Genomic DNA, 16,421 nt, shown 5'->3' with positions numbered 1-16,421 from the left:
TTTTGGTGAAGCTGTGAATTGATACAAATATTTGAGAAATCATTTTGGAATTATGCAAGAAATGCTACTAGATTTTTTTTTCCCATTTAACCCAAAGATCCTTCTCCTGGGTTTGACCCGCAAGGAGACTCACGACAGGAAATGACTCTTATGGACAAAAATATTCACAGCAGCATTGTGATATTGTAAAGCTGGGGGAAAGGAGGTGTCCAAATCAATGAGAAATGGTGACACCGTATTATATGAATGCAATGGAAAAAAATATCACACAATAAGGCATGATGAATGTGTAGAATGTGGAAAAACACTGAAAGACTTGTATGAAGTGATGCCAGTGAAGGAAGCCAAGTCAAAACCACACATATATACATACATACATACATACATACATATATATGTATATATGTATACACACACATATGATGACTACTACAATATAAAGACATTGTTAAATGGCAGGAAGATTCAAGGTCAAACACAAGAGCCCACAGGGGACCATACTATCCAAGTGAAAACACCCATCCTTCTTTTCTGTTCATCCCGGGTCAAGCACAAAAGCGGAAAGTGACATGTACCTCTAAGAGTCAGTCATGCTATTAGGCAATTTCGTCTAGCTGTTTATAGGGAATGTGGTATTTTATAGGTATTGGTTGAGAAATATCTGTTGTGTCAAAACAAAACAGATTCATTAAAAGAATAAAAACAAAAACCTCTTGAGAGGGCAGTGTTATGATAGAGTAGAAAGGACCCTAGATTTGGAGAACAAAGACCTGGTGTTCAATGTTGGCTCTGATGCGTACTCTCTGTGTATCCCTGGGAAAATCAATAAATCTCTTCTGAACCTCAATTGCTACATCTGTAAAATGGAGAGAGTACTTGCACTATTTCCCTCACGGGGCTGCTGTGAAGAAATTTCTTGGTAAACCTTAAAAGCTCTTCATACACATATGAATTGCTACTATTGCGCAAATTAAGGGGAAGAGAGGTAGTATGACTTAGTGAAAAGAGGGTTGCTATTACAGCTAGAAAGCCTAGGGTTTAGTTCCCATCTCTGACACATACTAGCTAACTGAGCCAGCATAAGCCACTTAATCTCTCAATACCTCCAGGCAACCAAGGCTATAAGTTATAAAGGGGCTGCTGACCTGCCTTGGTGGAAGGAGTTTCCATAATGGGACTTCCCTACACTAATGAAATCATAGGTCTGGACCCAAAAGAAGGGGAAAAAAGGCTGGGGAAAGAGGGATTTTGTTTATCTTTAGATCAGGAAATTCTAATAGAATCTAAGTACCTAAGAACTGGTAAGAGGAGCTAGGACTACATCCCAGGCATATCTAGAATGTTGGACTATTGGAGAGGGGGCCCCAAGACCTGGATTCAAATCCCAGATCCACTCTTAACTACCTGGGCAACTTTGAACAAGTTACCTAATGTTTCTCTGCCTCAGTATCCTCCTTGGTAAAATGAAAGGGAAACTATGATCCAGGGCTCCTCAGAAAGGATAAATAGGGTTCAGCTACTGGTGCTGTACCCACTTCTTCCTGGGGTTATTTCCTGATAGGCTCAAATTAACCTGCTTCTAAAGACACATATCATTTGACACACCTATGCTAGATACTTAATGAGCCAATTCATGTAGACACAGATAAGAAAGAATACAGTGTAACAGGCACACCTACTTCTGTTCTCCCAATTAGGCTGTCTTTGGGAAAGGAAGCGTTTCCAAAAGGAGAGGACCGTGAGGGTAAGAGAAGATTGGATATCTTTGCCAAAATAATTAAATTCAATGTGAACACATTTATGGAGCACCTTTTATGCGCAAGGCTCTATACTAGGTACTATGGTACTATAAGACAGGTAAGACATAAGGCATGTTCTCAAGGCACTTATAATCTAATGATCTAAAAGGGTGGGGAAGGGGCAGCTAGGCGGCACAGTAGACAGAGCACTGGCCCTGGAGTCAGGAGGCCCTGAGTTCAAATGTGGCCTCAGACACTTACTAGCTGTGTGACCCTGGGCAAGTCACTTAACCCTGACTGCCTCCAAAATGTGTTGGGGGTAGGGGTGGTAAAAACATGTGCACAGAAGGAGAATGAGATACATTCGAAAGAGGATTCAAACAAAGTGCTATAAGAAATTTGAGGATGGAGAAATCTTTGGTGGAATGGGCCTGAGAGGACCTCATCAAGGAGGTGGCTCTTAGGTTAGGCCTTGAAGTAAGGGCAGGACTTTAAGAGACTATGATGGTAAGGATAGTGTAAACAGAAATGCAGAGATGGGAATGGGCAGGAGGAGAATGTGGAATGGAGAGTAATTCTGTTTGGCTAGAACGTAGAGTGCCGGCAAAGGAATAGGATGAAAGAGGGACCAGTTAGATTACAGGGCTTAGGTCTGGAAGAGACCTTCGTTGGTCCTCTGCTCTGACCACCTCGTTGCACAGAGGAGGAAACTGAGATCCACAGTGGTCCGCTGAGCTGGATCAGTGGTTTGTCCACGGGTACGGAGGTGCTAAAGTGCTGGGTTTGGAATCGTAACTCAAGTCCTCTGGTTAGACTATCCACTTCATTTGTGTACTCTCAGGCTTGGGGGAAGAGAGCCACATTAGACCAAGCACATGCACCATGTGGGACAGTCCTGAGGCAGGCTTGGGTCTATACTGCTACCATCAGATGATGCAGAGACACTGATGTGTCACCTGCGGAAACGAGTCAAATCTAGGATGTGCTTTCCTTGCCACAGTCCAGTTTTCTCTCCAGCAGTTCAACGTCCGTGTCAGATAAGAGACGGTGGTGAGGAAGGGGAACTCCTAGGGTTCCAGACCAAAAGAAAGAGAGAGACGTGGGATTTCCATGGGAACTGGGTCTCAGCCTGTTGTACCTCCCTGAACAGCACAGAAGCTCACAGGGGAACACGGTGTGATTTCCCACTAAGTGAGCCCTGTAAAAACACTGTCTCTTGCTACTTTTACCATCTCCAAAGAACAAAGAGCGCATTACATAGCTTTCTAAGGCATTTCGCTACAAAACCCCAAGGCACCGAACACTAAAGGTAGAAAAGAGTGAGGGGCTATCTCGTTCAGACCTTTTATTTTACGGATCTGGAAACTAAGGCCTGGGGTGGACAAGTGCCTTCCCAAAGTCACAAAGGGGAGTGGCAGAGCTGAGATTAGAACTCAGTTCTCCTGACTCTCAGTTGAAGGTTCTTTCTGGCTGAGGACAACACTCCCTCTCCTAACTGTGTGACCTTGGGCAGATCATTTCCTTTCCCTAAGTCTCAGTTTCTTTATTTTTAAAGTGAAAGAGGTAGGGTGGACTTGATGGTCTCTGAGATCCTTTTCAACTGAGATCCCATGATCCTCCCTCCCAATCATCCATGCATAAATTTAGCATCTGTGATCTCACTGTTTAGAGAGAAAGAGAAACAAAAGGTAATGTCTACATTGTCAAAGAGTTCCAAATCCACAGGGGGGAATCATAGTACGTCCTCATCCACAGTATAGGGATACAAAGAGGGAACTGGATGGGAAACTCGAGGAAAGGGCGCTGGCTTCTCACTCTCCAGATGGTTCTGCTGTTTGGAAGGCTCCTTTTATCTTAGCAAACCAAAACATTGAGAAAGGAGCAAGCATGTGAGAGAGATCCCCCCAAAAGTCCTGACCTCTGTAAACAGGGACTCCGGAAATAGGTGAGGTGGTTCTGAAGCACACTTAAGAGAGCCTTCCTTGGCTCCTAAAGAGAGGCCCAACAACCTGCTAGGTGGTGTAGCACATACAGTGCTGGGTCCAGAGTCAAGAAGACCTGAGTTCAAATCCAGCCTCAAGTCACATAGTCAAGTTAATAGCCATTTATGCACTTAGTATGTACCAGGTACTATACTAAGTGCTGGGGGTATGGAAACAAGCAAAACAATATCAAGTGGCTTATGTTCTAATGGGGAAAGTCAACACATAAAAGGGAATTGAAAAGTGAAAAAAGGTGGCAGTGGGAGGACCTGACTAGGGAACATAATGGGGAAATCCAGAGAATAAAGGATAACTGGTTTGGGCCCTTCTTCAAAATGGAGGTCATGGAAGGAATTCACCAAAGGAGCTGGAGAAGAGGCGAAGTCTAGAAGCATGGTGGTATCGCAAGAGTTGATAAATGGCTTTTTGTGTTCATTTGTTTGTTCCTTCATTCATTCATTCCCCTAATATTGGTTCTGACCCTTCTGTTGGCAACAAGGTACACTGGGAAGAGGACTCTACCCAGAATTAGATGAGTTTGAAGTTTGAATCCCAATCTGACATTTCCTAGTATGTCATCCTGGACAATTCACCTTCTCTTAGCCTCATCAAAAACTGCACACGATGACCTTTGAGGTCCCTTCTAAATCTATCTCTAAATCTATCATCTTGTGATGGAGGAGTTATCTACTGATATTTTCCATCAGATAGTTTTTAAAGCCCAAAGGCTGGACCATGCCTTTGTCTTCCTAAAGAATCCTCTACATGAGAGGCTAGGAGTCCAGTCCAGTTTGATTTCCCACAGAGTTCTCTTGCCACGTCAGGGGGTCAGATAAAAAGGTTTCAGACCAGACCCAGGGTTTGACATTGTTCTTTGAGCCAAGCAAACCACTGAGGGAAGCCAAGAGAGGCAGAGGGAAGCCAGGCCAAGCTGAAGAACTGATGAAAGGTGATACGAAGGAGGAACTCCTGTGAAGACCTTTAGTTAGAAGTATATTGCTTTTCTAGACTCTGCTCCTTCACAGTGGGTGAAATGTGGGTATATTTGGGTGGGAGGAGAGAGAAGGGAACAAAAAAGGCAACAAAGAAAGCCTTTCCCCCTTGTAAACCATGCCTGATAGTGACAATACCAGGATAGGGGCTAGACCTATGATTTCATATAGATGGGGAACTCTGGAATGAGGAAACTCTCTACCAAGATAGCTTGGCAATTTCTCTGCAAGTGATAGTCCTAGAGATGTGTCTGGAGCACTGAGAGGTGAAGTGACTCGCCCAGGGTCACACAGTTAGCAGGTGTCAGGAGCAATATTTGAACACAGGTCTTCTTGGTTCCAAGTAACAATATAGATAATTTCATAGCTGACATCCATGTAGCAATTTAAGGTTTGCAAAGTGCTTTCCATATATTCTTCTATTCATTTCTTGCAGATACCCTATGAAGTTCATTCATATCTGTGTGCTGACTGTTGAATTTTCAGTGTGAGAATTTAGATCTTGGCAAAGGATACAAATCAGAGCTTGATTTATTGTTTTGCTGCTTGTTTAGACTTAAGAAAATGATGGAGGGAAATGTTAATACAGATGAAACTTAAAAGTGTGTTGTGCGTACAATTTTTTTTCCAGGGGAGCTGATTGTTAAACTAACCAGCACACTCATGGGTAGATCTTACATATACAAGAGGTCCCCAAATCACAAGCTTTAACAAGTTAAAGCTTTTAACAGCTTCAGAAGCTATTTATCAGCTGTTAAAATGGAAAACTGCATTGAGACTTATGGGACACTCTGTATCAGCGTCCCTATTTTGCAGATGAGGAAACTAAAACTCAAAGATTAAATGATATGCCCAAGCTCACAGATCTAGCAAATGTCCAGGGTAACATTTGAACCCTGGTCTCACCTGACTCCAAGAAGAGCCCTCTTTTCCACTACACTTTGCTTCCAACTGAAGATCCAGAGCAAATACTGGGGGAACGAATGAAGGAACGACCGAACAGAAAGGCATTCATAAAACACTTGCTGTATGCTAGGCACCGTGCCAACCCATGAGAATACGCCTTCCCATACACAGTGTGGTGAATCACTCCCTAAAATCCAAGAAGAAGGCATTTCACTGTGCGTCAAGAGGCCGCTTAATGAAGACTTGGTGACAGCTGGATTGGAGTCCCCGGCCTAGAGAAGTCACCAGAGGTGAGTCAGGGGCTAGCTACTCCCCTCATAAATAATATATAGTCTATAGACTCCCTCCTTTTCTAGAAGTCGGTTAAGAGTGGATTCCAGAAATAGTGCTCTGGGAGAGGAAAAAAAGTTTAACACATAGCCCTGCCCTCAGGCAGCTTATAATCTACTGGTAGGAGCCAAGTTCATGTAAAAGGTTAGACAGTAAAAAATCAAAGCAATAATTCAACAGAGACTTTAGAAGAGGTGTTACTAGGCCCTTGGTGACTCACTGCCCTATGAAAGATACAAAGGAAAAACACTCTAGGCATTCAGGGAAGAGAAGGGAAGGATTGGGGGAAGTCAGAGATGACTGAGAAGAAGTACTCCTGAGTTCTTAGAGCAGCCCCTGGCTCCTGCTTAGAAACAGAAGGCTGGAGGAAAATGTAAAGTCTTTGAGAGGATTTTGTGAGCCCAACTACTGGGAAACCTTAACTGCTAAAACTACTTAAAACTTCAGGATGAGGATGATACAAAGACTCCTGGGAAAGTTTGCAAAGTGGAAGGGACGGAGGAGTCACTATATACTATTCAATGACTGGTTTAAAGTAATGAAACAAGTTTCTTTGGGGCGCTTCTATCCTTTTTTCTCCCTTATTGTTCTCCCTCCCTCCTCAGCCTCTCCGTCTCCTCACGCACTACGGGGACTGGTTATAGAGGACTAAGATGGAGACCAGGAACACAGATGACCATCCCAAGGAGGGTCAAAATGAAATAATCACAAACCTCAGAGTCTGCAGAGTCCTTACAGTTCATCTTTCCTAACTCAGACCTGAAATGTGACTCCTATGTCTGACATACCTAGCAGACGATCATCCAGGTTCTATCCAAAGACCTCTAGTGATGGGGAGCTCACTACCTCCCAAGGAAACCATTTTGTTTTGGGCTATGCAGCACCTGACTCCATGGCTTAGAAATAGTGGGGAGGAAGTGGGGGAAAGGAAGAAGAAGAGAATAGTCTTACTGATATTGGTTTGTCATCTTTTCAACATATGCCTACAACATATTGGAAAGTATGATTGGAGGAAAATGAGGGATCACTTTATGGAGCTAGAACTCTGTTCTGGTGAATCCCAAGCCCTTGGCCAGCACCATCCCAGTGCAGATGCTCAAATGCCATGAGCCCCATGGTTCCTTCCCCCCATTACACTGTCCTTTCACATAGAAATGACATTACTGACAAATCACCAGTGCTGCATGCCTGGAGTCACCCCCACAGACACTTGCCTGTTCCTTCTTGTAACCAACTGCCCGTGTTTGTGAGGGGGCCCAGCCAGGGCTGGGAGGCAGTCTGTGGTCCCAGAACAAAATCAAGGGACATCAACTGGCCCTGGCGGGAATCAAACCTGTAGCCTTGGCCTTATCAGCACAGGGCTCTAAGCCCATCCACAGAGACTTCTCAAAGGCCACAGCTTCAGCAGAACCAGCTTGCAGGCACTTATGTCCCCTCTGATATTTGTTACCATTAATCTGTTCTATCACCCAGGAGAGAGAAAGAGAGACAGAGAGAGAGAGAGAGAGAGAGAGAGAGAGAGAGAGAGAGAGAGAGAGAGAGTGAGAGAGAGAGAGACACACACACACACACACACACACGCACACACACACACACACGCACACAGTGGGGTTGGGGGGAGGGAGGGAGGGAAAGAGAAAGAACATGGCTCCAGAATCCAAATCCATCATTCTGTTGGAGCTGAAGGGCTAGGGGGGTTCTGGGAATGACACTAAAGAAGAATAGAGAAGGACAGAGGTGGACAGGAGAGAGGTGAAGGCATCCTAGGTTACATGGGGAGAGAGGAAGGGGGATGGAGGGAGGGAGAAGATGGAGAGGGGCAAATGGGGAGAGGGGGATAAGGAGAGGAGAGATGGAGAAGGGGAGGGGGAAAGATGGAAGGAGGAAGATGAGAGGGATGAGGAAGAGGGGAGGAAAAGAGATGGAGAGGGGGAGGGGGATAGATGGAGAGGGGGAGAGAAAGAAAGGGGGAAGGAGAGAGGAAGGGGAAAAGAATTGGGGCAAAAGCTGGAGAGAGGCAAGGGAAGGGAGAGAGATAGAAAGGAGAGGGTGATAGAGGAGAAGGAGGGGAGAGGGAGAAAAAGACATAAAACATGAACACACCCTTCAGCTCTGCTTCCAAGACTCCCCCACTTACCAGTTTACTTTTGACCAATTTTTCTATTGCACTGACAAGATCCGCAGCAGTGGGTACATCAGCAGAGCCCTGCCGGGCTGCTAGCAAAGAGGAGGACTGCAAGACAGTGGGTGGCAAAGGAAAAGCAAATTAGCAAGGGACAAGAGTAGTTAGGCAGGAAGGAGCAGGGCTGCACTTTGGAAGGGAAAGGGGTAGGGGGGGAAAGAGCAAGCCACAGAAAGACCACACAGCACAGCACAGAGATAGGTCACTGCCCAATTCATAGGTCAGGGGAGCATGATAGCGGCTTCCTCAGTCAACCAGCAACAGCAAAAGCCAGGATTGGAGTCTCCTGTCAATCCCCCACACTGTGTTCCAGCAGCAGCCAAGGGAGGTGGGTTCTTGAGTTAGCCTGGGGATAAAGGAGGGCCGTTCATCCTGCCTGTCACTAGGGGAAGAACTTCTTCAGAGGGCAATGAGCCACGTGATTGCAGGGAAGAAAGAGCAGTGATGATGTTGTCCCCACTGCCTCAGCAGCCTGGGATTCTGGGGGTGTGCCCACCCTGAGATCACTGACGCAGGGCAGTGAAAAGATCTCCAACTCTGAAGTCAGAGGACCTGGGTTCCAATCCCACTTTTGATACTTGCTCCCTATGTGACATCTGACAGATCATTTAATAACCCCTGGCCTCAGTTTCCTATTCTGTAAAATGAAGGGGTTGGGACAGACGGCCACTGAGGTTTCTTCCAGGTCTAGATCTATGATCTGGCCTGAGCCACGGGGGGACTCCACTAGGCATCTGGAGACAGACATTGGCCGAATCTCTCAGTAGGAGCAAACACCTGCCGGATGCCGTCTCCCTCCCCCTCTCCATCTTTCCTCCCAGTGTCCCTCCATAAAGGGAGACGGGTAAAATTCCTATGTTCTTATTGGCTTCCAGACAGAAAAGAAATGACGTGGATTGCACTAGCTTCTTCTATGGAAGGCATAATATCTCGAAGACTGGCCTAGAGTTACTGCAGCTCAATTGAGTGACCTTCCCTTCTTCTAAATAGCTCAAATAAAGTGGGCTCTTTGGCTGTAAGGATAGGACTGGATCGTGAATGAGTTGGTGTGGGGAATTCCCAGATGAGGAAAGTCCCTCTACCAGCGCGGTGCAGTACCTGTTCTGAAACATACTCTTACAATGTTTCTCAGAGCTCAGAGTTTAAGTGACTTGCCCAGCATCACTGGGCCAGTAAGTACGTAAGAGGCAGGATGCAAACGCAGGTCCTTCTGGTTCTAAGGCCAGCTCGGTACACTATGCCAGGCTGCCCTTCATCAATATCCTCTGTAGATTTAGATTTAAGGAGGACATGGCTACGTAGTTCCATTCCCCACTCTCTAGAGCTGGGCTTCTTTGGGTAAGAGAGCACAAAATGCGTCCCCGGGGCAGTGAAATGTCCGCCTGGCTGCATCCGAGGGCTCACACGGGGCAGAAGAAGGAAGGAGCTTGGAAATGGAGGCTGGAATCAGACTGTGGACAGCCTTGAAAGCCATGTTCAGAAGCTTGAGTTTTATTATGTACAGCTGGAGTCAGTAAAATTTTCTCTTCAGGAGACTAACACGGGCAAAGCAGCATTTTTTTTTGTTCTTTAGCAAAATTAATCTAGTAGTAGGGTTCCAAATGGAGGGAAAGAGAAGGCAGAGAAGAGACAGGAGGTGATTACAGCAGTCTAGGTGAGAGGTGACATGGGGCTGATGTAGGGAGGTAGCAACAGGAGAGAGAAAAGGAGAGATTTGAAGAGGGGGAAAAACCCCCCACAAAAAACCAGCAACCCAGACTTGGTGACTGGTTAGATCTGTAGGAGGGAAGGTAAGTGGGGGGAGGGAGCAGAAAAGGGAAGCATCCAGGAGAATTCTGAGGTCATCTTTGCAGCAGGCTCCAGCAACATGAATAGCACCTATGGCTTGCCTAGAGAGAAGCACCTTGCAAAGTGTTTTGTGCACAAACACAGTGCTAAAGTGAGCTGGGACATTACACAAGCAGAAATCAATTATCATCTGGCAGAAGTGGGGTCTGCCTTCCCAGCTCCCAAGTTTCATTTGTCCCCAGCTGACTTATCTGTCAGACTTTGGGGATCTACATTCCTTATTTTTATTTTCAAAAGCACAAAACTAGGCCCCTTACCTCATCCCCAATACATCTCAGTTCTGCGGGGGGTGGGGGTGGGAAGAGGGCTACGGTGGCATCTAATAATTAAGTGTGAGCTTTGAGAAGAAAGTCTGATTTTTAACAGCAGTGCATCTTATACCTACGCCAGATACCTCCCAAAGCCCCAAGGGGGAATAAAGAAAGGTAGAGACAGCTGTTGGGGATGGAGTGAGGACTGTTTGACTGTGGCACATGAGCTGAGCTCATGACCACCTCATTCTTCAACTACAGGAAAGGGTAGCACAAGGCCATTGCTATGTTTAAAAAAATGAAACCGAATGCCGGGTAATTATAGCCAAGTTTGATCCCAGAGAAGAGTTAAGAAAACGTACCTTCACCCTCTTTTTTTGCTGAGGTGGGGAAACTGAGTGTGGAATATTACAGATATGTTCGGGCAGAGCTGATGTGTTGGCTGGTTTTGCTGAAACATTTTTATTTTCCTCTTTTATTCTTTGTTTTTGAAGAATGGTGGGGGAGGAGGGATAGATGTATTTGGAAATGAAGGTGACTTAAAAACAAAAGAAATCAATAAAATATTTTTAAAAATAAAAAAAATAAACACATGCAAAAGAAATCTGCTGTATCTGGTTATTATGCCAGTAGTCTGGAGAAACTCAGTATTCCTTGGGGACTACTGCTCTCACTGAGGGAGAACATATGCTTTTTCTCTTATTTCTATTTATTTTTGAGGAGAAGAGAGAGAATTAACCCTGTGTGTGTATGTGTGCGTGTTTTCAAGTTTGTTTAGGAACCATCCTGAGGGCCACACCACCTAAAACTACTCGACTTTCCATCATTTTTTTTTCCAAAAATGAAATATAGAAACCAACAGTGTCAGTAGGGCCTAAAACAGGTACTCGTGGAGGCCCGGATCCCATGCTACCTTCTTACAGAGGAAGGGAAGGATAGAGTTTCAGTTCCTGTCAAATATTACCTAGAAACAAAACATCTTTTCCTCCCAAACAAGCCATGTTGGAGGGAATTGGAAGGGGAGAGTTTGGGCCAGTGAACTTCAGCTCTCTTACACAAACTGGTGGCTGATTTCACAGAGATGTCTGGGGTGGAAGATAATGGGACATTAATACTGATATCATCTATCACTGTTAACAGAACACTTTACAAGGATCAGTCTATGGAAAGGTCAGAGCAAAGCAAGTCAAGTCAGTTCGAGTACAAAGCCTAGAGCAAAAAGAGAAATATTTTTGATTGAGGGCAGTGGGAAATCAAGAGTATCACCTAGCCTTCTCGGTCCTGTCCCTTTATATTACACATTTTGTCCTTGCAACCTTGGAAAATAATTCCTTAGGAAACTGTGCTGAGTAGAAAAACACTTGTGTTTTCCCTATAAGATGGGCCCCACTGCTTAGAACAAAGGTGAATGGAGGGGGTCTTCTATCTTGAGCAGTAGAAAATGACACAGGTAGGCTTAAATGACAAGCAGAGAGAATCAAAGCAAGGGTGGGAATACCATGACAACCCAGGAGTCGTTTGTTGATCAACCGAAGATGGCCTCACTTGAATTACTACTCATCAATCAAACTGTGGGTTTTGGTCCTCCCAAGACATGATAACCCCACTAAGTAATCATGAAGGTAGGATGTGTGGGGCGAAAGCAGAACCAAGAAGAATGGTAGAGCAAGCAGACAAAATTGTCTTCAGTGAAACAATGAAATGAAAGTAAAAAAATAAAAAACCAAAACCAAAACTGAAATCATAATGTCCCATTCCAGGAAGTCCTAAGACCCAATGCTTCTCTCCCACAGGTCAGGGCTCTGGAAGCCTGCTTATGATATTGAGACACAAAAAATCAATGAGGCAACAGCAACATAAACTACTCAGTAGAAGAAGTAGCAATGAGAAGAACAGGCTAAGTGCCAGTACCTGGACTTCCAGCCACCCCAAGTCTCAGCGTTTGTTAATGGCTAAGTCACTCGATGCAAGGTAGCCACCTCTAAGAGAGGCCCAAAAGGTAGATGGTGACCTGTCTACTTTCACTGAGTCTTTACCACCTGAATGGGTCCATTAATTACGCAAAGTGAAGCTCCTGGGGAGAGGGGGATTCTTCTTTAAAATATTTCAATTTTTCATCTTGGACCAGCATCACTGTCCTAATGCACCCTTGGCTTAATACTAGAAGGAACTGATAGAAAAGTTAAAAATTAATAATTTTACTATTTACAATTTACAATAATTTATGATTCACTATAATTTCTCCTACCTGTGCAAACCTACTTGAAATGCAAGTAATTAAAAGTAGATATTATCATTTTATTTTGAAATTAAAATTTTGATTCTATAATCTCTGTTTTATTTGCCTTAATTGATGCACTACGTCAATTAATACAGTTTGGTCCTTTGAGGTATTCTTAAATTCTAGTCCTTCATTAATTACCCTCTCCATCCCCCACTGCCTCTTTTTCCACCCAAGCAAGGCTTCTAGGGCATGATTTGGGTATAGAGTGATGGCATTTGTCCCGAGTGGGCTTTTTTTTTTTATTATAATTTGGGTTTATTTTCATCATTTAAAGATTAATGAATTACTCCTTGGTGTGGATATTCCACTTCACCAATATGGATGGTAACCCCCTAGGCCTTAGTCAGATAATCTTTGGGAACCACTATGGCTGAAAAACCATACATGTTTATATATTTCCTTTTTTATTAGTATATTAACACATTGAAATTAGATACAAATGGGGCAGCTAGGTGGTGCAGTGGATAGAGCACCAGCCCTGAAGTCAGGAAGACCTGAGTTCAAATCCGGCCTCAGACCAAACACTTGATACTTACTAGCTGTGTGACCCTGGGCAAGTCACTTAACCCCAACTGCCTTAAAAAAAAAAAGAAAGAAATTAGATAGGAACTATATTTTAATCTGTTTTGGGCCACACTCAGGAATGTTGTGGACCACATTCAGGTCTCAATGTTTGACACCTCTGCTCTGGAGAACTCCTTTTAATTTCAGTTGCTGTTGCTGACAAATCCAGAAGCATCACCCTTTGGTTAGTGGAAAAAGATGATAAAATCTTATCTGAAGAATCTACACCATGGGATATCAAGTCAACACTCTCCTGTTGGGTTAGCCAAGAGAGAACCAAGCCTATAATCCAATACAGGGATACCCTAGAACCTATCATGGGCAGAACCTAAAATGGTCTCAGTTTACACTTGAAGAGGCATGCAGGCGGGAAAAAGATGCTGCAAGCAAACATCACAAAAGAGACCAAAGACCTGCTTCATCATGCATAGAGGCAGTCAAGAGAACCTACCATTTCATCCTGCGTGGGGTCGTTGTCAAAGATTTTCATTGGAGGAGGAAGTGGTGTGTGGGATTCTTCATCTGGCTCATCCTCACCCCAACCTTTCTTGCTCTTCTACAACCAAGAAAGCGCCATTAATCATAGAATCATAGCATCATGGATCTAGAGCTTAGCACAGAGCCTGCTACATAGCAAGTGCTTAATAAATGTTCTGTCTTTCTCTCTAGAGGTGGAAGGGGCATAAAGGCCACCTAGTACCACTTCTCCCTCCTTGTTTTTCCCATGAGGAAGTTGAGACTTAGGGAAGTTAAATGACTTTCCCAATATCATATAGATGTTTAAGTGTCAGAAGCAGGACTTGAACCCATGCTTTCTAACTCCACAACTTTTCTGCTGTACCATGATGCCTACAACCTTATGGGAACACAGTATCCTTGGTTTGATAGTTTTTAAAAGAAAAACTACAGGACCAGGTTGAAAATTGAGGCATCACCTGTATTTATTCCACCTCTCCTCCTCTCCAAAAAGGTGATTATGCATTCCCTGTGCTATGGTAAACATAACCACTTGTTACAGCCTTATGATTAGGGGTTGTTTAGATGAAGTCCAAAAGAGAAGTAAGGCACCAGATGAAATGGTGGCTTTCTCTTCTAGTTCAAAGACTGTTCAATTTCAGTCCTAGAAAGTGTCTGTCTGATCAGTCATTCAGGTTTGATTCAATACATGATTCCCTGTTTTAGTGAATACTGAGCATAATGATTATGACTGATAGGCTTAGCAGAAGCTGAAAGAATTGAATTTCCTTAACCCAAAGGAGAAGGTTGTAGAGGAGGTGTTGGAACTGGCCAAGCACCTTAAAAACCCATGAAAAGATATGGTAGAGGGGGCATGAAGGCCCAACTAAGAGGGAATCAAACTCACACCTCCTCCCACTTGCCCATCAGTGGGCCACTTTCCACTACAGGACCTTAGGGTCCACAGGGTAAGTACCTCATCAGCACTGTCCCCCTGTGGGGTGGTTTCATCTCCAGTCTTGGGGGATCCCAGATCGAAACTCTTCCGACCATCTCGTACTTTCTTTTGCTTTTTGATGTTGCTCTCGGCTTTGCCACTGTTTAGCCTGCGCACAGGACTGGTCAACCATTTCTTGAGGGTGTTGGTGGAACGTTTGGGACCTGGAGAGCTCTGGATGGAGTTTAAGGAAGACTGAGGTTGGAGATTGGCCACAGACTCTGACTTGCCTCCATTTTCACCTGAAGAGGCTGAGTAAGCATCTGCAGGGAGACAGAGAGGGATAAAAGATGCAAACAAGGGTCAAGCAGGCTGATGGACCCAGTTACAATCCCTGGAGCAAGCCAAGCACGTTCTCAGGATGTCAAGCAGGGTCTATCCAGGGGCTTAGACCACAGCTGCTCTTTCCCACTCTAAGAAGATACAAACAGGCACCAGTACATGTTGTGGTGTAGCGAAAAGAACAAAGGATCTGGAGGTTGAATTCCATCAGTACCCCTTGTCATCATGTGAAAATCAATCATTTAATATGGCACAATCATTTAGCTTCTCTAGACCTCAGTTTTCTCATTTGAAACTATATGGCACCCAAAGATCCTTCTAGCTCTAAACACACAATCCTATGACTTCTGTCCTTGTTTCTTCTTGCTCTCTCTGCCCCAACTCCTGATTTACTGTCTTCAAGGAACAGCCTTACATTGTATCATAGCGCACTGGTCTCCAACCATCTCTAGACCAAGCAACAACTAATTATATTTTAGATCTAAGCAAATTATTATACTCAACTCTCTACTCGATCTATTGATGGAAGGGAGTGGTATCACAGAGAACTCTTAAGTTATTTCTGTTTTCTTAGGCCTATATCGTATGATTTGGCAACTTCCCTTTCTAAGGATGCCAAGTCTTAGCTGATATTAAAATAAGGTCTCATCGCTTGAACTCACACCAACAGTATGTGGAAGTGGTCCAGAACCATGCTGGGAGGCAAAGCAAAGCCATTTGGAGTTTAAATATTGGTTATGGATAATTCACAGGGAGACAGTTCAGAGTGGATTGTAAAGTAAATGAATCTGTTCCAACAGAACCTGGGAACACACATTCTGTTCTCCAAAGACCCTTGAAATAACGGAGTGCCTCATAAACCCTATGGAAATTCTATTATCCCTATGGACCAGCATTAGGATATCCTTAAATTATTACCACATTGGGTTTTTAATGTAATACCCTCATCCCCAAAAAGCATACCCTTCTTTCCTACAAGACTCCAGGCAAATTATTCAACCTCTGAGGGCTCTAAACAACTCTGGAAAACTAAGTTGCAAAGAAACTGCTGACCTGCACTGGTGGAAGCCATTTCCTAACCTGGGAGCTCCCTATACTGATTAAATCACAAGTCCAGTTCTTAATGGCTATACTTATACTATTTGTTGTTGTTGTTCAGTCATTTTTCAATCGTGTCCAACTCTCCATGACTTCATTTGGGGCTTTCTTGGCAAATATACTGAAGTGGTTGCCATTTCCTTCTCCAGTTCATTCTACAGATAAGGAAACTGAGGCAAACAGGGTGAAGTGACTTGCCCAGGGTCACATAGCTAGTTACGTGTCTGAGGCTGGATTTGATCTCAGATCTTCCTGATTCCAGGCCTGGCACTCTATCCACTGCTCCACGTAGCTCAGAGAATTGTGGTGAGGAAAGCACTTTGTAAATCTGAAAGTAGGAAATAGATGTGAGCCATATATTTTATACAGGATCATGTAGAGCTGGAGGGGATGCTAGCAGCAGAGAGTTCAGCTCCTTCATTTTACAAATTAGGGAACAGAAGCACCACGAGGTTAAGGGACTTAACCTGAGGACTTGTTTCTACGTTCTCCACTTGAGTGCAGACATTG

The 16,421-nt window shown here is 44.2% G+C and overlaps 1 protein-coding gene across 3 annotated transcripts in view; it reads right to left on the bottom strand.

The window, feature by feature from the left end:
- Window positions 1-16,421, bottom strand: part of LOC144454521 (kalirin-like) — a 185,964-nt gene that overhangs the window by 111,915 nt on the left and 57,628 nt on the right. The window contains exons 2-4 of one of the 3 annotated variants that reach the window (XM_078146748.1): window positions 14,511-14,794; window positions 13,530-13,634; window positions 8,087-8,182 (exon numbers count right to left, since the gene is read on the bottom strand). In XM_078146748.1, the coding sequence (XP_078002874.1) occupies window positions 8,087-8,182; window positions 13,530-13,634; window positions 14,511-14,794 (485 nt within the window). The remainder of the gene's footprint in view (window positions 1-8,086; window positions 8,183-13,529; window positions 13,635-14,510; window positions 14,795-16,421) is intronic. The other 2 variants (XM_078146747.1, XM_078146746.1) reach the window with 2 other exon arrangements.

Source organism: Phascolarctos cinereus, unplaced genomic scaffold (genome assembly GCF_003287225.1).
Source record: "Phascolarctos cinereus isolate Bilbo 61053 unplaced genomic scaffold, phaCin_HiC Scaffold_726;HRSCAF=1367, whole genome shotgun sequence".
Classification (NCBI taxonomy): Eukaryota; Metazoa; Chordata; class Mammalia; order Diprotodontia; family Phascolarctidae; genus Phascolarctos; species Phascolarctos cinereus.
The sequence above is the reverse complement of the archived record's forward strand: the minus strand, read 5'-3'. Positions and strand labels throughout refer to the sequence as shown.